Source organism: Mytilinidion resinicola (assembly GCF_010093595.1).
Source record: "Mytilinidion resinicola strain CBS 304.34 unplaced genomic scaffold BDZ99scaffold_17, whole genome shotgun sequence".
NCBI lineage: Eukaryota > Fungi > Ascomycota > Dothideomycetes > Mytilinidiales > Mytilinidiaceae > Mytilinidion > Mytilinidion resinicola.
In genome coordinates this window covers 972177-986842 of record NW_022985453.1, presented here as the reverse complement: position 1 = coordinate 986842, position 14666 = coordinate 972177, and the positions used below count along the sequence as shown (strand labels likewise).

At 50.7% G+C, this 14666-nt stretch overlaps 5 protein-coding genes across 5 annotated transcripts in view; 3 read left to right on the top strand and 2 right to left on the bottom strand.

Moving 5' to 3' along the window:
* BDZ99DRAFT_490478 (NAD(P)-binding protein) overlaps nucleotides 1-660 on the top strand; it is a gene marked incomplete at both ends in the record, with an annotated part of 908 nt that extends 248 nt beyond the window's left edge. The window contains 2 exons of the mRNA XM_033723055.1: nucleotides 30-309; nucleotides 428-660. Coding sequence (XP_033573058.1) covers nucleotides 30-309; nucleotides 428-660 — 513 coding nt within the window. The remainder of the gene's footprint in view (nucleotides 1-29; nucleotides 310-427) is intronic.
* Nucleotides 661-1502: 842 nt separating this feature from the next.
* Nucleotides 1503-2380, bottom strand: BDZ99DRAFT_103858 (uncharacterized protein). The gene is made up of 2 exons (XM_033712338.1): nucleotides 2096-2380; nucleotides 1503-2043 (listed from the first exon to the last, which is right to left on the bottom strand). The coding sequence occupies exons 1-2, from the start codon at nucleotides 2274-2276 to the stop codon at nucleotides 1712-1714; spliced, it is 513 nt and encodes a 170-aa protein (XP_033573057.1). The 5' UTR covers nucleotides 2277-2380; the 3' UTR covers nucleotides 1503-1711.
* Nucleotides 2381-5868: 3488 nt separating this feature from the next.
* On the top strand, nucleotides 5869-7743 carry BDZ99DRAFT_395393 (uncharacterized protein; the record flags this gene model as incomplete). The annotated part of the gene is made up of 2 exons (XM_033715946.1): nucleotides 5869-6074; nucleotides 6129-7743. The coding sequence occupies 2 exons, from the start codon at nucleotides 5869-5871 to the stop codon at nucleotides 7741-7743; spliced, it is 1821 nt and encodes a 606-aa protein (XP_033573056.1).
* A 526-nt stretch (nucleotides 7744-8269) lies between these two features.
* On the top strand, nucleotides 8270-9658 carry BDZ99DRAFT_480081 (ClpP/crotonase; the record flags this gene model as incomplete). Its single annotated transcript, XM_033722311.1, has 2 exons — nucleotides 8270-8333; nucleotides 9075-9658. The coding sequence occupies 2 exons, from the start codon at nucleotides 8270-8272 to the stop codon at nucleotides 9656-9658; spliced, it is 648 nt and encodes a 215-aa protein (XP_033573055.1).
* A 747-nt stretch (nucleotides 9659-10405) lies between these two features.
* BDZ99DRAFT_524316 (uncharacterized protein) lies at nucleotides 10406-11590 on the bottom strand (the record flags this gene model as incomplete). Its single annotated transcript, XM_033725892.1, has 1 exon — nucleotides 10406-11590. The coding sequence occupies one exon, from the start codon at nucleotides 11588-11590 to the stop codon at nucleotides 10406-10408; it is 1185 nt and encodes a 394-aa protein (XP_033573054.1).
* Nucleotides 11591-14666: the final 3076 nt, after the last annotated feature.

The following is a 14666-nucleotide window of genomic DNA, read 5'->3' as shown; positions in this document are numbered from 1 at the left end:
CCCCCCTTCCCACACTATCCCATCCCTAGGTCATCCACGTCGCCATCCCCTGGACCTCCTCCCCGACCGCCGACTTCGGCACCGCCTGGCTACAGCCCTCCGTCAACGGCATCCTCGCCCTCCTCCGCTCCATCGCTGTCACCGGCTCCATCCTCGCCGCCACCACGGGCTCCCGCGCCGAGCTCCTCAACATCATCTTCACCAACGCCTTCGGGACGCCCCTCACGTCCGCCACTGCGCGCGCCTCAGCAAACATCATGCTCGCGTACGCCAGCAGCACAAAGGAAGCCGAGCGCGCGCGCTGTGGGCGTACGTGCGCGCCGCGCAGCCGCCGTACAGCGTCACGGTGCTGCTGCCTTAAAGAGCGCGATCCTCGGCCCGCCGATCTAGGCGGTGGCGAGCATGGCGGGGCTGAATGTGTCGACAGCGCAGGTTTACAGCTTGTCTGACGGGACGTTTGCGGAGGTGCCGGGTACGCATGGGGTTCTGTTTCCGTCGTATGTCGATGTGCGGAATTTGGCGACGGCGCATGTGAGGGCGTTGACGGAGCCGCGGGTGAGGGGTAGGAGGGCTTTGGTTGGGGGGATGGCGCTGTTGGCGACGGCGGTTGTGGAGGCGATGGGGAGGCTGGCGGGGAGGGAGGGGGCGGAGGGGAGGTGAATGGGCTGGAGGGGAGAATGCAGGTTGATACGGGGAAGGATAGGGGTGCTGTGGCGGTGAGGATGGAGGCGCGGGAGGGGAATGAGGTGTTGGGGATAACGTTTCGGAGCTTGAAGAGTCGGTTGGGGATATAGTGAAGAGGTTGTTGGAGTTGGAGGAGAAGTTTGGAGGGAAGGAGAGGGTTGGTGTTGAGGGATGAGGGATGGAATTGGCGAGTAGGGAGATTAAGACGGTGGAAAGCTGATTATAGAAGAACCTCGTTGGTCACAGTCCATAATTTTGACGAGACTAGATGACTATGCAGATTTTATAGTAATAGCAGAGGCCATTTAAAGCCTTAATGCCGGTATTTTAAACTTCTTGATCGAGCTTTAGTTTAGACGTCTTCATCGTTTAAGATAGCCTATTGTTTACAACACCTGAATCTTGTCAGCTTCGTCATTGTATTTGTCTCATACCTTTTGAGGGGGTCTGGTTATTAATCTCTCTTGGTTCAGTCGTACATGAATCCGGGACGGCAGTAGCCATCGACGTTCTCGAAAGCCGCAGCACCCTTTTTTCCAGCATAAATATCGTATTTCCCATGGGCATGAAGCCAGTAGCCTGTGGACCAAAGACGTCGCTGAAACGCTGTCGTCTTCTCGCGGCTTGGCCACCCGCGATTCCCATACCGAAATTGAAAAGGAATAATACCACCGATCTTTCTCCATCAAGCTTTAGCCCGCCAAAATTCCGCACCCTGGTGGCGCAAGGGTGGAACGTTCGAAATTGATGTAGATGTATTTAGCAGCGGGGAAGTACGAAGGACTTCGTGTTTTTCTAGTCACCACCAATGCAAGCGTCGACGGCATTTATTTCCCATTCTTGTAGCGATATAGAAAATAACAAAGAAGAAAACAGAGCCTTTCCCGATACCCCAGAAGAACTATGAGTTTTACGCACTGTTAACATGGCCAGTCAAATTCCATCCGCGGTGATAGCAGAACCTTCCTCATCCCAGCACCCCAATCGCGAACGCCTCGAAAGTTCCCAAAGAAGGATTGTCACTCATTTACACCGGCTGCGGCACCGCATACCCCTGCACGCTCACTGCGGTCTCCGCCTTATTCGGCTCCACTCTCGCTAGAATAAACGTGTCGTACAAATCCACCTCATCTCCAGGTCCGTGGCCGCCAGCCTCGATCTCCAGTCTTGTGACTTGGCCCGTCTTTGGCCCGACGCCTGTCTCGCGCACGAAGAAGGACTGGTTGGTGGATGTCAGGCCGTAGACATAGATACTGACTTGATGGATCGTGCCGTTGGAGGTGAGAATGGGCGACGCGAAGCCACCGCTGATAGTGCCGTTGATGACGCCGTTGACTGTGCCCCCAGTTATGGGTTCGACTAGGAAGCTGTTAGATGCAGAAGGCGGTGGGGGATATGTAAGGGCACATACTGAGGCGTGCTCCGCCTGGAACGGGGATTGGGCGAAGGGCAGAGCCGAGAAGGATCTCGGCTGTGAGCGTCTGAGTCGGAATGGGAGTCGCGATTGCGCTTGTGCTTGACGTCGTGGTAGGTAAGGCGGCTGAGAGGGTGAATAGGCCGGCCAGCATACCGATGATGGTTGAACGACGCATATTGGGAGGATTTATGAGAATGGATTAGGAGGTTTTCTAAGACCGATGATGGAGTAAAGAGTAAAGGTGATGTAGATGAAAATATGGGAAGCAGTGATGATGCGAAACAACTCGGCTTTAGGGTATTGATGCGATTGAGGTGTTTTTTTTGATGACGGTGATGATGAAGTCAGGAAACTTGCAAGAAGTCTTACATTACTTCACCTACGATGTCTTCGTGCGTAAAAGTCCTACGCCCGAAACCAACCGGCTTCGATCACCCCGCCTATTTTCACAGCCACCATTTTACGCACTCAAGAAGCATAAGCACATTACGAACGCAGTGTATCATTGTTTCCGCGGTCGCCGGTTGTGCGGATCGCGGTACATTCGCATTTTAGCGTGAATAGCTTACGGCCGAGCCGTTCCGCGCGAAGACTGAGATGGGATGATCGTGTTCAAGGGTGCGAATATGCTCAAATGAAAGGGTTATAGTGACGAAGAGGCTGGCGATTGAGAGGCCGATATGCGAAACCAAGCTCGCGGTGTTTTGGAGCTGTAAACTCTCGATGTCCAAAGAAGTGCGCCTTATCTTACATACAAGGAGGTAACCTGAGCGCCCTCCCTGTCAGTTTTGGGGGGCATTATAGTTGTACCCGCACTATTTTCCTAGGATATTACTATAATGCCCCTGAAACTGACAGGGAGGGCGAGCAGCCCGCTCAGGTTGCCCCCTCGTACGGTACGGTACCTCAGAGCGTATCTCGAGCGTGTATTGCCATCGTGCACTCAGCGTCAACTTAATAATTAGTTAGCAAAACTTCAAAAATTAAAACTTCTAAAAATGTAAATATAGCCTCTTCCACCTCTTGCAATCTATCTGTCTCTTTAGGTTTCTTATTTATATTATGGGGGGACAATATACGGTCCCATATACGCTGCGGTTCTAAGATTCTACCAATCTGCAAATGAGAATTTTACAAGCGTAGATAGGAAAGTTCTATGCAACCTTATATACGCTTGGCACTACTATATCTTAGGGCTGACCTTATCTCAGGTGCCTCAGACCCTCTACGAGGATATTGCCCTGCCTGAGTGCGTGTGGTTGGTGTTGGGCGTTGTGCACGTTGTGCACGTTGTGCAGAGAATTCTGCCAAAAAGGCGGTTCACGTGACGGGCAGGCCAATTCCTCGTAGAGGGTCTGAGGACTTTTGGGCGCGGTTAATAAGGGCGACCATCTAGGACCTTTTGCGGTCGCATTCCACCACCACAGCTTGCCTTATTCTAAAACTTTGGGAGCTGCTTCCTTACACCTTTAAGATCTAGCTCCTAGGTTCTTAGGGTAAGGTAAGCTGTAGTGGTGAAATTCCATCTTAAAAGCAGATCGAAATGGCGCGTGAACCAGTTACAAAAATGAACACACTTTTTTTGGCGCTGTAGTTCGCCCCCTAATACTCTAGGTAGTAGGGTATAAAGATATAAATTAAGTATAAGAGTACCTGAATATTCTATTGCATCGACAACCAAGAGCGTGGCTGGTTAAGAATACCATATTCTCGTCCACTGAAGAAAGCTGACCTGTTGAAAAAAAACCAGCTTACAACAAGCCCGTGCCCAAATGTCCTCAGACGCTCCGCAGAGGAATTTAGGGTGTGCAGGGGGGTAGGTGGCAGGGGGGTGAGGGCGGTGTAGGGGGTAAAGTTGTGCACGCCTCAAATTCCTCAAGGGGCGGCTGAGGTTCCTGAGATAAGGCTGACCCGCTGCTGAGATACAATGGGTAACCAAACAGGATTTGCGGCGGTAGCGTACAATTGAAAGTTATGCAACACTAAACTAAATTCAGCTTACACGCTCCGAGGTGCGGTACCGTATGAGGTAGCCGAACTGGCTCTTAGCCACACAGCCGACGGCAATGAGAATAGAATCTTGTAGCGACGGGCTCCTGCACACTACCACCTCGTGCACAGTTTCCTATGCATGCATGCATTAGAAACTTTAACAATATATATATTTACTTACATTACTTAAAACCTTATAGAAAGGGGACTACTAATTATATATCCCTTAATTCCTAGATATCTTCGCTATTATCTTAGCTGCTTCGAAATAAGTACTTGCTTTTTGGATTGCCAAGGTGCGGCCTCTCAGCCGCCACACCAGGACGAAGACTCGATAACCCCGCAGGCAACGCCTTTCGAGATGATCCCAACAACACCTTGGATGAACACATCAGAGTTATCGCGAATTTCAGATGTACTTTCCTCTTTTATTTAGCCCTTTTTTCCCCCTCTCCAATAGAATAACAAATACACATTTGGCTTGCACAGGATTGTTAGGGCCAACAAAATCGCGATCCCGCTGACTAGACCATATCCCGCTCACAGACTCTCTAACAATGTCTACATGGTATCACAAACTGAAACATCCTCAGAGCTCCTCGTCGCCTAGCGTGCCATCCAGGGACGAGGCTGACGACGTCCATCTCAAGCCGGGTGATGACGCTTCCAGACCACGACGACAGCGCTCAGCAAAACACCGTCCTTCAAGGAGCCCTGAGCGAAGGCAAGGTCGATCGCGTGAGTACCACTCTGAGGATGAGGCTACAACACGGCACGATAGGATCAATGAGCGAACCCGGCGAATATCGAGGAGGCAAGTCCCCTCGCCGCCGCAATTAGATCGTGCATCACGCAGCCAAGTTCCTTTACCTCCTCTACTCAGCTCTCTATATCAGCCGCCTTCTTCACGACCAAATTTATACATAATTCCTCGGCCCTTGCCAATGCCAGACATAGCTGGACCTGAAGATAAAGGCCCGGTTTCGGTTCCTCGCCGCTCATTTCCTCCAAGCCCTGTGCCAGTAATTATTGACCCATCGGGCATCCCCATTCATCATCACATGACTGATCATGACGAATTCGAATCTGTGGAGCCCGGGAGATCTCGTGGTTCAACGCCATCTCGACCGTATCACAAAGGAGTACCGCATCCTTCACCTCCAGTTGTCAATAATCGGCAGTCCAACCAGGACGCACAAGCAACATCGTCCGAAGATGATGGGTTTTACTATGGCAACCCTCCGGATTCGCCATCAAGCCCACAGCGCACGTCGCCTCCGCGTCCTCATTACCGTCTTCCATCGAAGACCACCGAAGAACAGGAGATCCCACCACTACCTGTGCCGCCGCTTCTTTCAAGCCCACGAATGCCATCACCTCCACTCCCTGTCCGGGGTAATCCTAGGGTTTCGGGGCCACGGATTCCATCGCCTATCAACCGTGTCCGCCGCCAAACGATGTTCGAGGCTCGTGGCTCATCGCCGTTGCCCGTTGTTGACGTAAACTCTTCGAGCCTTCCACTGAACAAGCCGTCTAATATCGACCAAATAGCCTCCCCTCCTTCAGATGATCGCCGTAAAAGCTTTCCGGCAACTCTTCCTCAGGCAAACCCAAGCATAGGGCTCGCGAAAGGCTATCGACCGGTGAGTCTTCAGGTGCCATTCCCGTTCTCCGGTAGCCTCCACACTCCCCCGGATACGGTTCGGCCAGACGACTCTAGATCAATTTCATCCCAACCTACATCAGACGAGCGCTCTTGGTCTCGCAATGGATCGATGTCACGGCCTCCGCCGCCATCGCCGTCAGTGTCTTCTGGCGTTCTCGGCATCAAGACTTACCAATATACCCCGCTTCGTGAAATGGAGTTCAGATTAGTCAGGATCCTACCTGCCAGAAGCTCGAAGATCAAATGCGAAATAGTTCACGCTTCCATCGAGAATCCTCCCGATTTTGTTGCCATATCCTACGCCTGGGGAGATGCGTAAGAGATATCTCCGTCTTCATCTCTGAATTTTGATTTCTAACCGAACAATAGAGACGATACGCGGAAACTCATACTCGAGGGCGCTATTGTTCCTGTCTCCATGAGTCTACATGGGGCGTTAGAGGCTCTTCGTGAAAAGAAAGAGGACGTGCTTGTATGGGCAGACGCCCTTTGCATCGACCAGCAGAATCGCGATGAGCGAACTCAACAAGTACAGCTGATGACGAGCATCTATACCCAAGCAACGCACGTGGCTATATGGTTGGGGTCAGAAGCGGACAACAGCAACGTGGCCGTTGATTTACTGCAAGACGTGGCAAACAATGCTCAGGTATCGCACTATGTCAGTGATCTGATAAAACTAAGCAGGGATGGGCCTGGTTTTCCTGCTGTCATTGCGTTATTTGAACGTGACTACTGGAGGCGGCTCTGGGTGGTCCAAGAAGTCTTCAATGCAAAGGAGATCTGGGTTTACTGCGGGTCATCTAAGTTACACTGGGACGTTTACAGGGTGGCATCAAACGTCTTTTGGGACCACAAAGCCAACTTCGATCTTACATTTCCGGGAAGCCACAACCACGGCAACGGCCAAAGATCCTCGCAGAATCAGTTCACATACTCCCAGGTTTTGGCGTATCAAGGCCCCAGCAGCATACCAGATTTCAGCTCTATGACCAGCCTCGGGGAAGACTCCTTGCTTGAGGTTATGCGTGCTTGTAGGCGAAAGCTCAGTGCGGATGCTCGAGACAAGGTCTTTGGAATACTCGGCTTGCTGCCTGAGGACATACGCAACGAATTTCCGGTCGACTACAACCTCTCAGTCAAAGAGGTTTACATCAACGTTGTCGACCACCTCCTCCACTCGACCGAACGGCTAGATGTCATCTGCGAATCTATTCACTTCCCTCTCCACACTAGCTCCGCAAATCTACCCTCCTGGGCCCCGGATTGGTCTCATGTCCCTGAAACTGCATCCCTTGGACGTTCTTTCGCTTTCTCAGCCTCTGGCGAGACCGATGCCAAGTACAAGTTCTTGGATGAGAGACGGAGAGAGCTCGAAATCTCTGCTGTATATCTCGACACCATTAGTGTGCACGGCATCTCAGTGGGAACTCTTTGCACACTGGCCGACTACCTGATGGCATTCGTACACTGGAGGGCTTTGCTTCTGGGAAGTCAGGAACGATGGAACCTCGGAAATCAAGAAGCGTTCTGCCGGACCTTGTGTCTTGACCAGGTACCTCAAGCCTTCGCGGAGTCACCAAAGTGGCTGACGGCCTGCTACCACGTCTTCTCATCGCTGTTGCGCGAACGCCTTCCACGAATGCCACTTGACGAAGAGATCCAACGCTATGTGGCCCCTCAAGAACCGGTCCATATCGAACCGAAAGCTCGTCGGCAGTTCCTACAAGAGCACTTTGGCGCACGAATGATGGGACGATGCTTTTGTCTTACTGAAAATGGTCGCATGGGGATGGGATCTGGCTTCATGGCGGCCGGTGACGTGGTTGTCGTGCCGCTGGGGTGCAGTACACCGATCTTAATACGTCCGGAGGGCCCGCGTGGTCGGTATCGCTTCGTGGGCGATGTTTACATCCACGGTTACATGTATGGGGAAGCGATGAAGGGTGGGCTGAAAGACTTGCAAAAGTATGTGCTTCATTGAGTAACTCACGACGACAGAAATAGATTTCAAGAAATGCGCCGGACCGTTTTGGATCTCGGCAGGAGGAGTTTTGCCAGGGAGCACGGGTATGGAGGATAAGGCTTTTTTGTCCCATGATTGGATGGGCTGAGGGGTGGAATCCGTGGAACCTCCAGAGCGGCGGAGAAGGTCTTGAGCCAGTATCAGCGTCCACAAGGTCGTATTCCTGGATATTGGAATGGGAGAAGATACCTTTGTACCAAGTAATGCTGGAGTAAGCAGCAAGCAGTCTGGTGCTGACCTAAAAAGGCTGCATCCTGCGAATACGCGTATATGCGCAAGCCTTATTAGCCTCCTTGGCAGACGTAAAAAAGACCTTGTGTGAGCTTCCAGCAGGGGCTGTGGGGGCCAAAATCATTGAAACATGGTTCTCCGCTAGATTTATCTACATTAAACAGATTGAAGAGCAAACGAGGTACATATAAAGCAAGACAGCCTAAAAAGAACGCTCAACCGAACCCCAAATCCAGTATCGATGTCCGAAATCATGCCGGATCTCAACCGTCCCTCTCTAGCCTCAATGGCCAGCGTCGTACAAGTCAAGTTGTATCGTAGGTCGCTCGCTTCGACTCGAATAATACGCCGAGGTTAAGTGTAAGAGGGTCTGTTGCGGAAATCCGATGATGCGGAGTGGCTTGAGACTATAGCGTGGAGCATTCCGTCCGTCGTTGTATCACAGATTTGTGCTGGGTGTCACAGATTTGTGCTGGGGACTGCATGGCTTGGATCGCCGCGTTGAGTAATGGCTGATTTTGTCCAGAGCAAGAAGTTTGGACGGATTCTGGTCTGAAAGGCTGAAAGGAACGTTGAAACCTGGGTATGGATTCGGTGTATATGCCCTTTTATTCCTTCAGTCCTTCTTTTTCACCAAGCCACATTGAGCTGTCTCCCGTCTTGGACAGCGCTCCCTAGGACTTGCAGAGACTTTTCAGACGCGGTCGCTTCGCAACCAGCATCTCATCCACGAATCAAGTAGGTCGACAGATATCGATGCCCCTTGAGTCCAAAGTGCGCAAGCGTGCAACTTCCCGATAAGTTTTAGGCGCCGCGATATGTTTCAGGCGCAACGGTCATTAACTTATCCGATAGGCGATGGGAGCAACCGAAGTATCTTTCTCTCACGCAGGATGCTGACTAGGCTGATTCTACTTGGGATAAGTTTCCACGTCTATTCTTTTAGGCTTAGCTCGAGCCTGCCGGGGGCCTCAAAACAGTTTTTGAGAGAACCGCTATTCGAGTACTTTATGTCGGCCTGAGCCAAAACTTGTATATGCTTCATCTTGTCTCCTTAGCTTTGCACAACCAGCTATCCTATTGCACTTGCTCACAGTACGATGATGGAACCTCCAATCCTCGTCGAATACCCCAAGGATGGCATCGTCAAAATTACCTTGAACCGCCCCAAGGCCATGAATGGAATCAGCGTCGACCTGCTCCAAGAGCTCGTCAAGGCACTGCACGCCCATCAAAAAAGTCGCGTCATCGTATTGGAAGGCGCAGGCGACCGATCATTCTGCGCCGGAGAAGACTTGAGCTGAGAGAAGCCTTCCACGGACTGCAAGACATCACCCGCTTGACTTCATCCTCCCGAGCTATCATCATCGCCGCCGTGCATGGTTTTGCAATTGGTGGAGGCGCCGAAATCGCTCTCGCTGCCGACTTCGTCATCGGAGGGCCTGGGGCCCGGTTCCGTTTTCCAGGGGTTATGCTCGGATATGCCGTGACGGGTGGAATCAGTCTACGTCTCGTGCGACTTGTCGGCCTTCTGAAGGCTAAGGAGCTGCTTCTCACAGACAGATGGGTGGACGCAGATGAGGCGCTGAAACTGGGCATGGTTAACGAAGTCAGCGACGAGCCGAAGCAAAGAGCGATGTGACTTGCTTTCGGGTTGGCTAAGCTTCCAGCTGTTACATTGGCTTCTTCCAAGACGTCGCTGGAAAGAGTTACGTTCACCAATAAAGAAGCCTGCCTGCAGGACGAGGTTAATGTGGCGAGCTACTGTTTTGCTCAGAGTGGTGCGCAAAAGGCGTTCTCGGATTTCGCGGAGAGGAATGGCGCATCGGCAATGGCAGAGCTTCTGGCGCCGCCAATGGAGACACCGCAGTCAAAATCTCTTCCGGCTTGAACAAAAATGTCGAGCATCTTCTCATTAGAGCAGTTTAACACATTATTGATATAGTATATACCAATTGAGACTGACTACATTCCCCCTTCCTATCGCTTCCTTCATATGGCTACTATCAGCTGCACTATGCCCTACCTCAGATGTAATTAGCCCTCCGGCGTGTTGGAACGCAGTGAGCGGGGGCATGGAGGACAAAAGAGGAGAAGCTGGGGATAGAATAGGGACGGGGTCGGGGTGCCACCTGTGGCCTGAAGGTATAATACGAGCTGTGAAAGGGGGCCGTACCTTGATCCTCACAATGTGTCAGCCCGTTTGAAAGCCATAGAGAGACGCATCTTCCTCCAGTATGCCGAAGGGACTATCACAGCGCAGTCCACTCTTACGGGTCGTATCTCGTCCGCGCTTGCCGCCTTTCTATTTCTCAACATCTATTATCAACAAAGTTGCATTAACGAACACACCTCGAAACCCCCAGTCTCCCATTAGCCAAGTTCTTAGTCATGTCACACCGAGTCGCTCTAGTAAGGGACGTGCGCCAGGGGAGTTCCGAATTCCTGTTTGCGTCTTTGGCACCAGTGCACGTTCTTGTGTAACAGGGCCATGCCCAAGGACACAAGGGTGGATTTTCTCCCTAAGATAGTTCTCCATGCTAAGCTGGATTGCATGTTCATGCCAAGTATACAGAACTGACAAGTCTTCCACAATTGGCCATGCTCCTAGCGCATCCCACGTCGAGCTCCTGTCATCCAGCTTGGCCCACCTCACTACCAAGCGCTTCAAATTCACCTGCTTAGCTACCCGAATGAGCAACTGAAGAACTTTGTTGTTCTCCATCCACTCCGTTTTTTCCAGTCGTGTCATCTTTGAGCAGCCGTCATCGTCGTCTTTGATGTCGTACGCCAGCGAATAAAGGTCATTGGTGCTAGTATCTCCGCAAACGAGTCGGGAGAACAGTTGCAGGGGCTCAATGTCGATGAGCAGTGACTCTAGATTCGGGAAGTGCTTCAGTACGTCGATGACGAGAGAAAGCTTTTCAAATGCTAAGCTGAGATGATCAAAGACTGCGTGCTCAACCAGATCTACGTCGCCTGAATTGCGGATCTCAAGACTCTTGATCATGTTCCGGTAGGGGTTTCCAACGGAAAGGAGAAAAGTGATGGTGGCACCAAAGGGAAGGGCGGGCCGCCGTTCGAATATTCGGAATTTGTTGTTAGACATCCAGAAAGTACACGACTCGTGGCGGGTTTCTGGGTCGTTGGCCAGAGCGCAGAATGCATCGATGGTATCCCCCCATATTTCAATCATCTGGTTCGTCCCTACTGCGAGCTCAACGGCATCCGATTCTCGAAGCATATACTCGTAGATCATGTCTCGAATCTCTCGTGGAAACCTTCGAAAGTCAATGATTGGAAAACCCAGTTTTGTTTCATATTTAGCGTTCCAGATGGGAGTGTAGGTAATAACTGGAAGTTTGCGTTTCGGAGGAGAGCTATGGATGGATGATCGTGCGAAGTACCACATCAATGATTTGGTTCCGAAAGTGGCGAATACTGAGATCAGCACGAGGTACATGAAATCCACATGCGGAAATAGTCCTGCTTTTCGCCACCCGTGTTCTCGGCAAAGTGGACTGTGAGTTGACCATGTTGCGGCGTTGAACCGACAGCAGCCACCTGTGTACATTTTGGTAGCCTCGGTGTCGTAGATGAGAGCGTAGTCTGACAATGAGATCAAGGAATGGTAGACAGAACAAAAGTGACGAGATGAGGGACATAACGGAGAGGGAAGTCACCTACTTTAAGTACCCGCAAAGCGTCGTATTCGCTCCATGGAACCTGATTGAGAAGTATGGCTCAACGTGTCCAATGGAATTGGTGCTCTGGCTGACGGCGAATCTGAGGCGTCAGAACCTATAGGACGAAGACTAGAGGCACGGATGGGGACACCACTACGATAGTGCGAAGGCATCTGCTTGGGCGACCTTGGAAATCTTCAGAATTCGCCTCAAGAGGTTTGCCTTCCATGGAGATTCCTTATTCGTTGTGCCATCGAGGCTACGCCGAACTACGGATGATATATGACGAAAACGAAACCCACTGAGCTGGTACACCTATCAATTCCCGTATGAGATAAATATAGAATTGACATGAGTCTTAATGCCAAGGCTTACTGGACTTGGATTTCTAACACGAAATGAAACTTTACGAAATGTGGATGTAGTGATAATACCTGCACCTTACAGTCGAGATTCGACCTGTTCGAAAAACATTAAAGGAGTGTCGGAACCGATATATGGACCTGCCGTGAAGAACACACTCAACACTCAATGGGATTGCACCTCATATATATTACTGGATGAACATATTTCACGTTCTGGGTAGTGGAACGGGGTAGGTTTTCGTAAGAGGTGCTCACGTGTCTAGCTTCGCGCTCTATTACGTGAGGAATGTCTGGTTCTGGTGAGTTTCGGAGATACCTGAGGGGCTAAGGACTCCGCGATCATTTTATACCACAGACTCAGGTCGTTCTCGTCTCACTTGGCCACAAGTGACTAATCATGCGTGGGTCTGGTATCAGACTTCCATGACATGACTTCCATGACGTGACTTAAATCGGCTGGAGGTACTATGGTTCGAAAAGCCCATCTCGCCGTTAGACATACCACGAGTCCAGGGGTCTAAAGACGTACCTCGATTGGCCTAGAAGCAAGTTGCCGTGGTTGAGGGGGAGAAATATCCATCCGATACGCATACTTTGGAGTACGAATTTGTATCGGGTACTATGGATCCAGTATAAACTAAGCTTAATATAAAGAGGCTGTCGTCCCTAGAATAGACCACGTCCACAATCTGCCGCACAGTGGCAGGCGATGAGTCTGTATTCTCGTTCTCCACTGCAGCTGCTTAGGGGGCTGTTGAAATGAATCATCTTGGGGGGCAGAGCTCATATATATGACAGTGACAGCCTGCACGTGACCGGGATAAGCTCCAGAAGTCGTCTCTAAGAGCGCGCAATTGATGATTTCCAACAGCGGGGCAACCCCTTTTTTCACACCTCTAATTTAGCCTCAGCTCAACCTACCATCGCCATAAAGAAGACTGCTCATCCATTCGATTCTCCGTTTATCCTATTCCTTTCGAATGTCTATTCTATAGAAGCAAAGAATCACACAGTGACAATTCATTGATTAACTCCACCAGAAACATCCCGGCTCACTTTCTTAAACTTTCTGTCACGAAGGCTACCACAGTATCTCATCCCTTCCGCCTTGCGATATACGAAGGGGCATTGAATTATACCTTCCACGTTTTCGTCTTGGGTCATGCATCGCAGGGCTTGGGGCTATTGGGCGGCGTACGCCCCGAGCTGCCGGTAGCGGAAATTCTGTTGCAACAGTGTGGATTAATTCCTGTCTAGAGAGCTTGTATTGACGCTCCTTTGTACAAGGCCCATGTCCAAGCACGCATGGCGCAATCTGCTCGCGCAAATAGTGCTCCATACTGAATTGAACAGATTGCTCATGCCGAATATACATCTCCGCCCCAGACGCACACACCTCGGACTCAAGCACGCGGCAAGTCAAGCGTCTTTCCTCCGTCTTGGCCCACCTTATAATTAAGTGCTTTAACCGCACCTTCTGGGCAATCTGCACAAGTGATTCGAGTATTCGGTTCTTTCCCTTCCGATATGTCAACTCTGGCTGCGGGTAAGATTGCTGGTTTTGGTTCTGGACGCCACCCAGCAGTTGTGCGCTGCCGTTCGTAGCGAGAATAACAGTCGAGATTGCTATTTTGGCCGCCAACAACTTCGGAGAATAGTTCGAGAGGTTCGATGTCGACTTCGAGTGTCTCTAAGCCTGAGAAATGTTCCAAGACTGTCGTAGTGGCGGCGAATCTGTCGAAGGCTAGTTTGGTATGGGCCTCGGTTGCATACTGAGCAGGATAGGTGCGAGTATCCAACTGCCGCTCCCCAACATTGTGTATTTCGAGCCTTTTCGGAAGATGGCGGTTGACGTTTCCGAAGAAGGAAGAGAGAAAGGTATGAGCGAGGAAGTGTGGATAAGAAGAAGGCCGCATCTCGACTATCCGGAATGTGTTGTTGGCGATCCAAAAACTGCACGCTTCGTGGTGGGTCCGATTGTCTTGGCTTACTTAGTACTTATGGAGACCGAAGCTACATTTGACCCATCTATAGTACTAGAGAATTAGCCTGTAGAACTGTTTCAACGCTGCTTGAAGTGCACAAAGACGTTTCGGTGATCTAACGGAGATTCACATCTACTATTTTGGCATGCTTGGAACATTTCCGGGCTACCTCAGGCAGAAGTAGAAGAACGTGCAAAGACTGGGCCTGTCGCCAGGTGCTCCTAAGTTCTATTAGTATTTTGAGGCACCACATCCAGTGCTAGAATAGTGTAAGGATACATCTGTTCTGGCTTTGTGGTGTATGCTGGCCAATAATAAATCTGGAGAAACTCGGAAATACTATGGAACCACGGGCCTGGACCGCATCCCTATTGGATTCGAAGCGAGAAGCCATGGTTGAAGTTAGCAAAATCATCTTCCGCTCACCAAGCTTTGGATATCGGTAAGGGGACCCGTACAGAGTAACCGTGTTAATATTACGTGCCTAGGTGCATAAATCACGCCCAGAATTCTGCATATCCAGAGTTCAAAAATTGGAGAAGCCACAGTATACCAAAACATTATTCAAAGAAATATCTTCGACTCAGCGATCGCTTGACCCGCACCCTCACCTT

Coding starts and splice junctions, on each gene's coding strand:
- BDZ99DRAFT_103858 (XM_033712338.1), bottom strand. CDS start 2,276: ATGCGTCGTTCAACCATCATCGGTATGCTGGCCGGCCTATTCACCCTC. Junction 2,044..2,095: donor TCCAGGCGGAGCACGCCTCA/GTATGTGCCCTT, acceptor ACAGCTTCCTAG/TCGAACCCATAACTGGGGGC.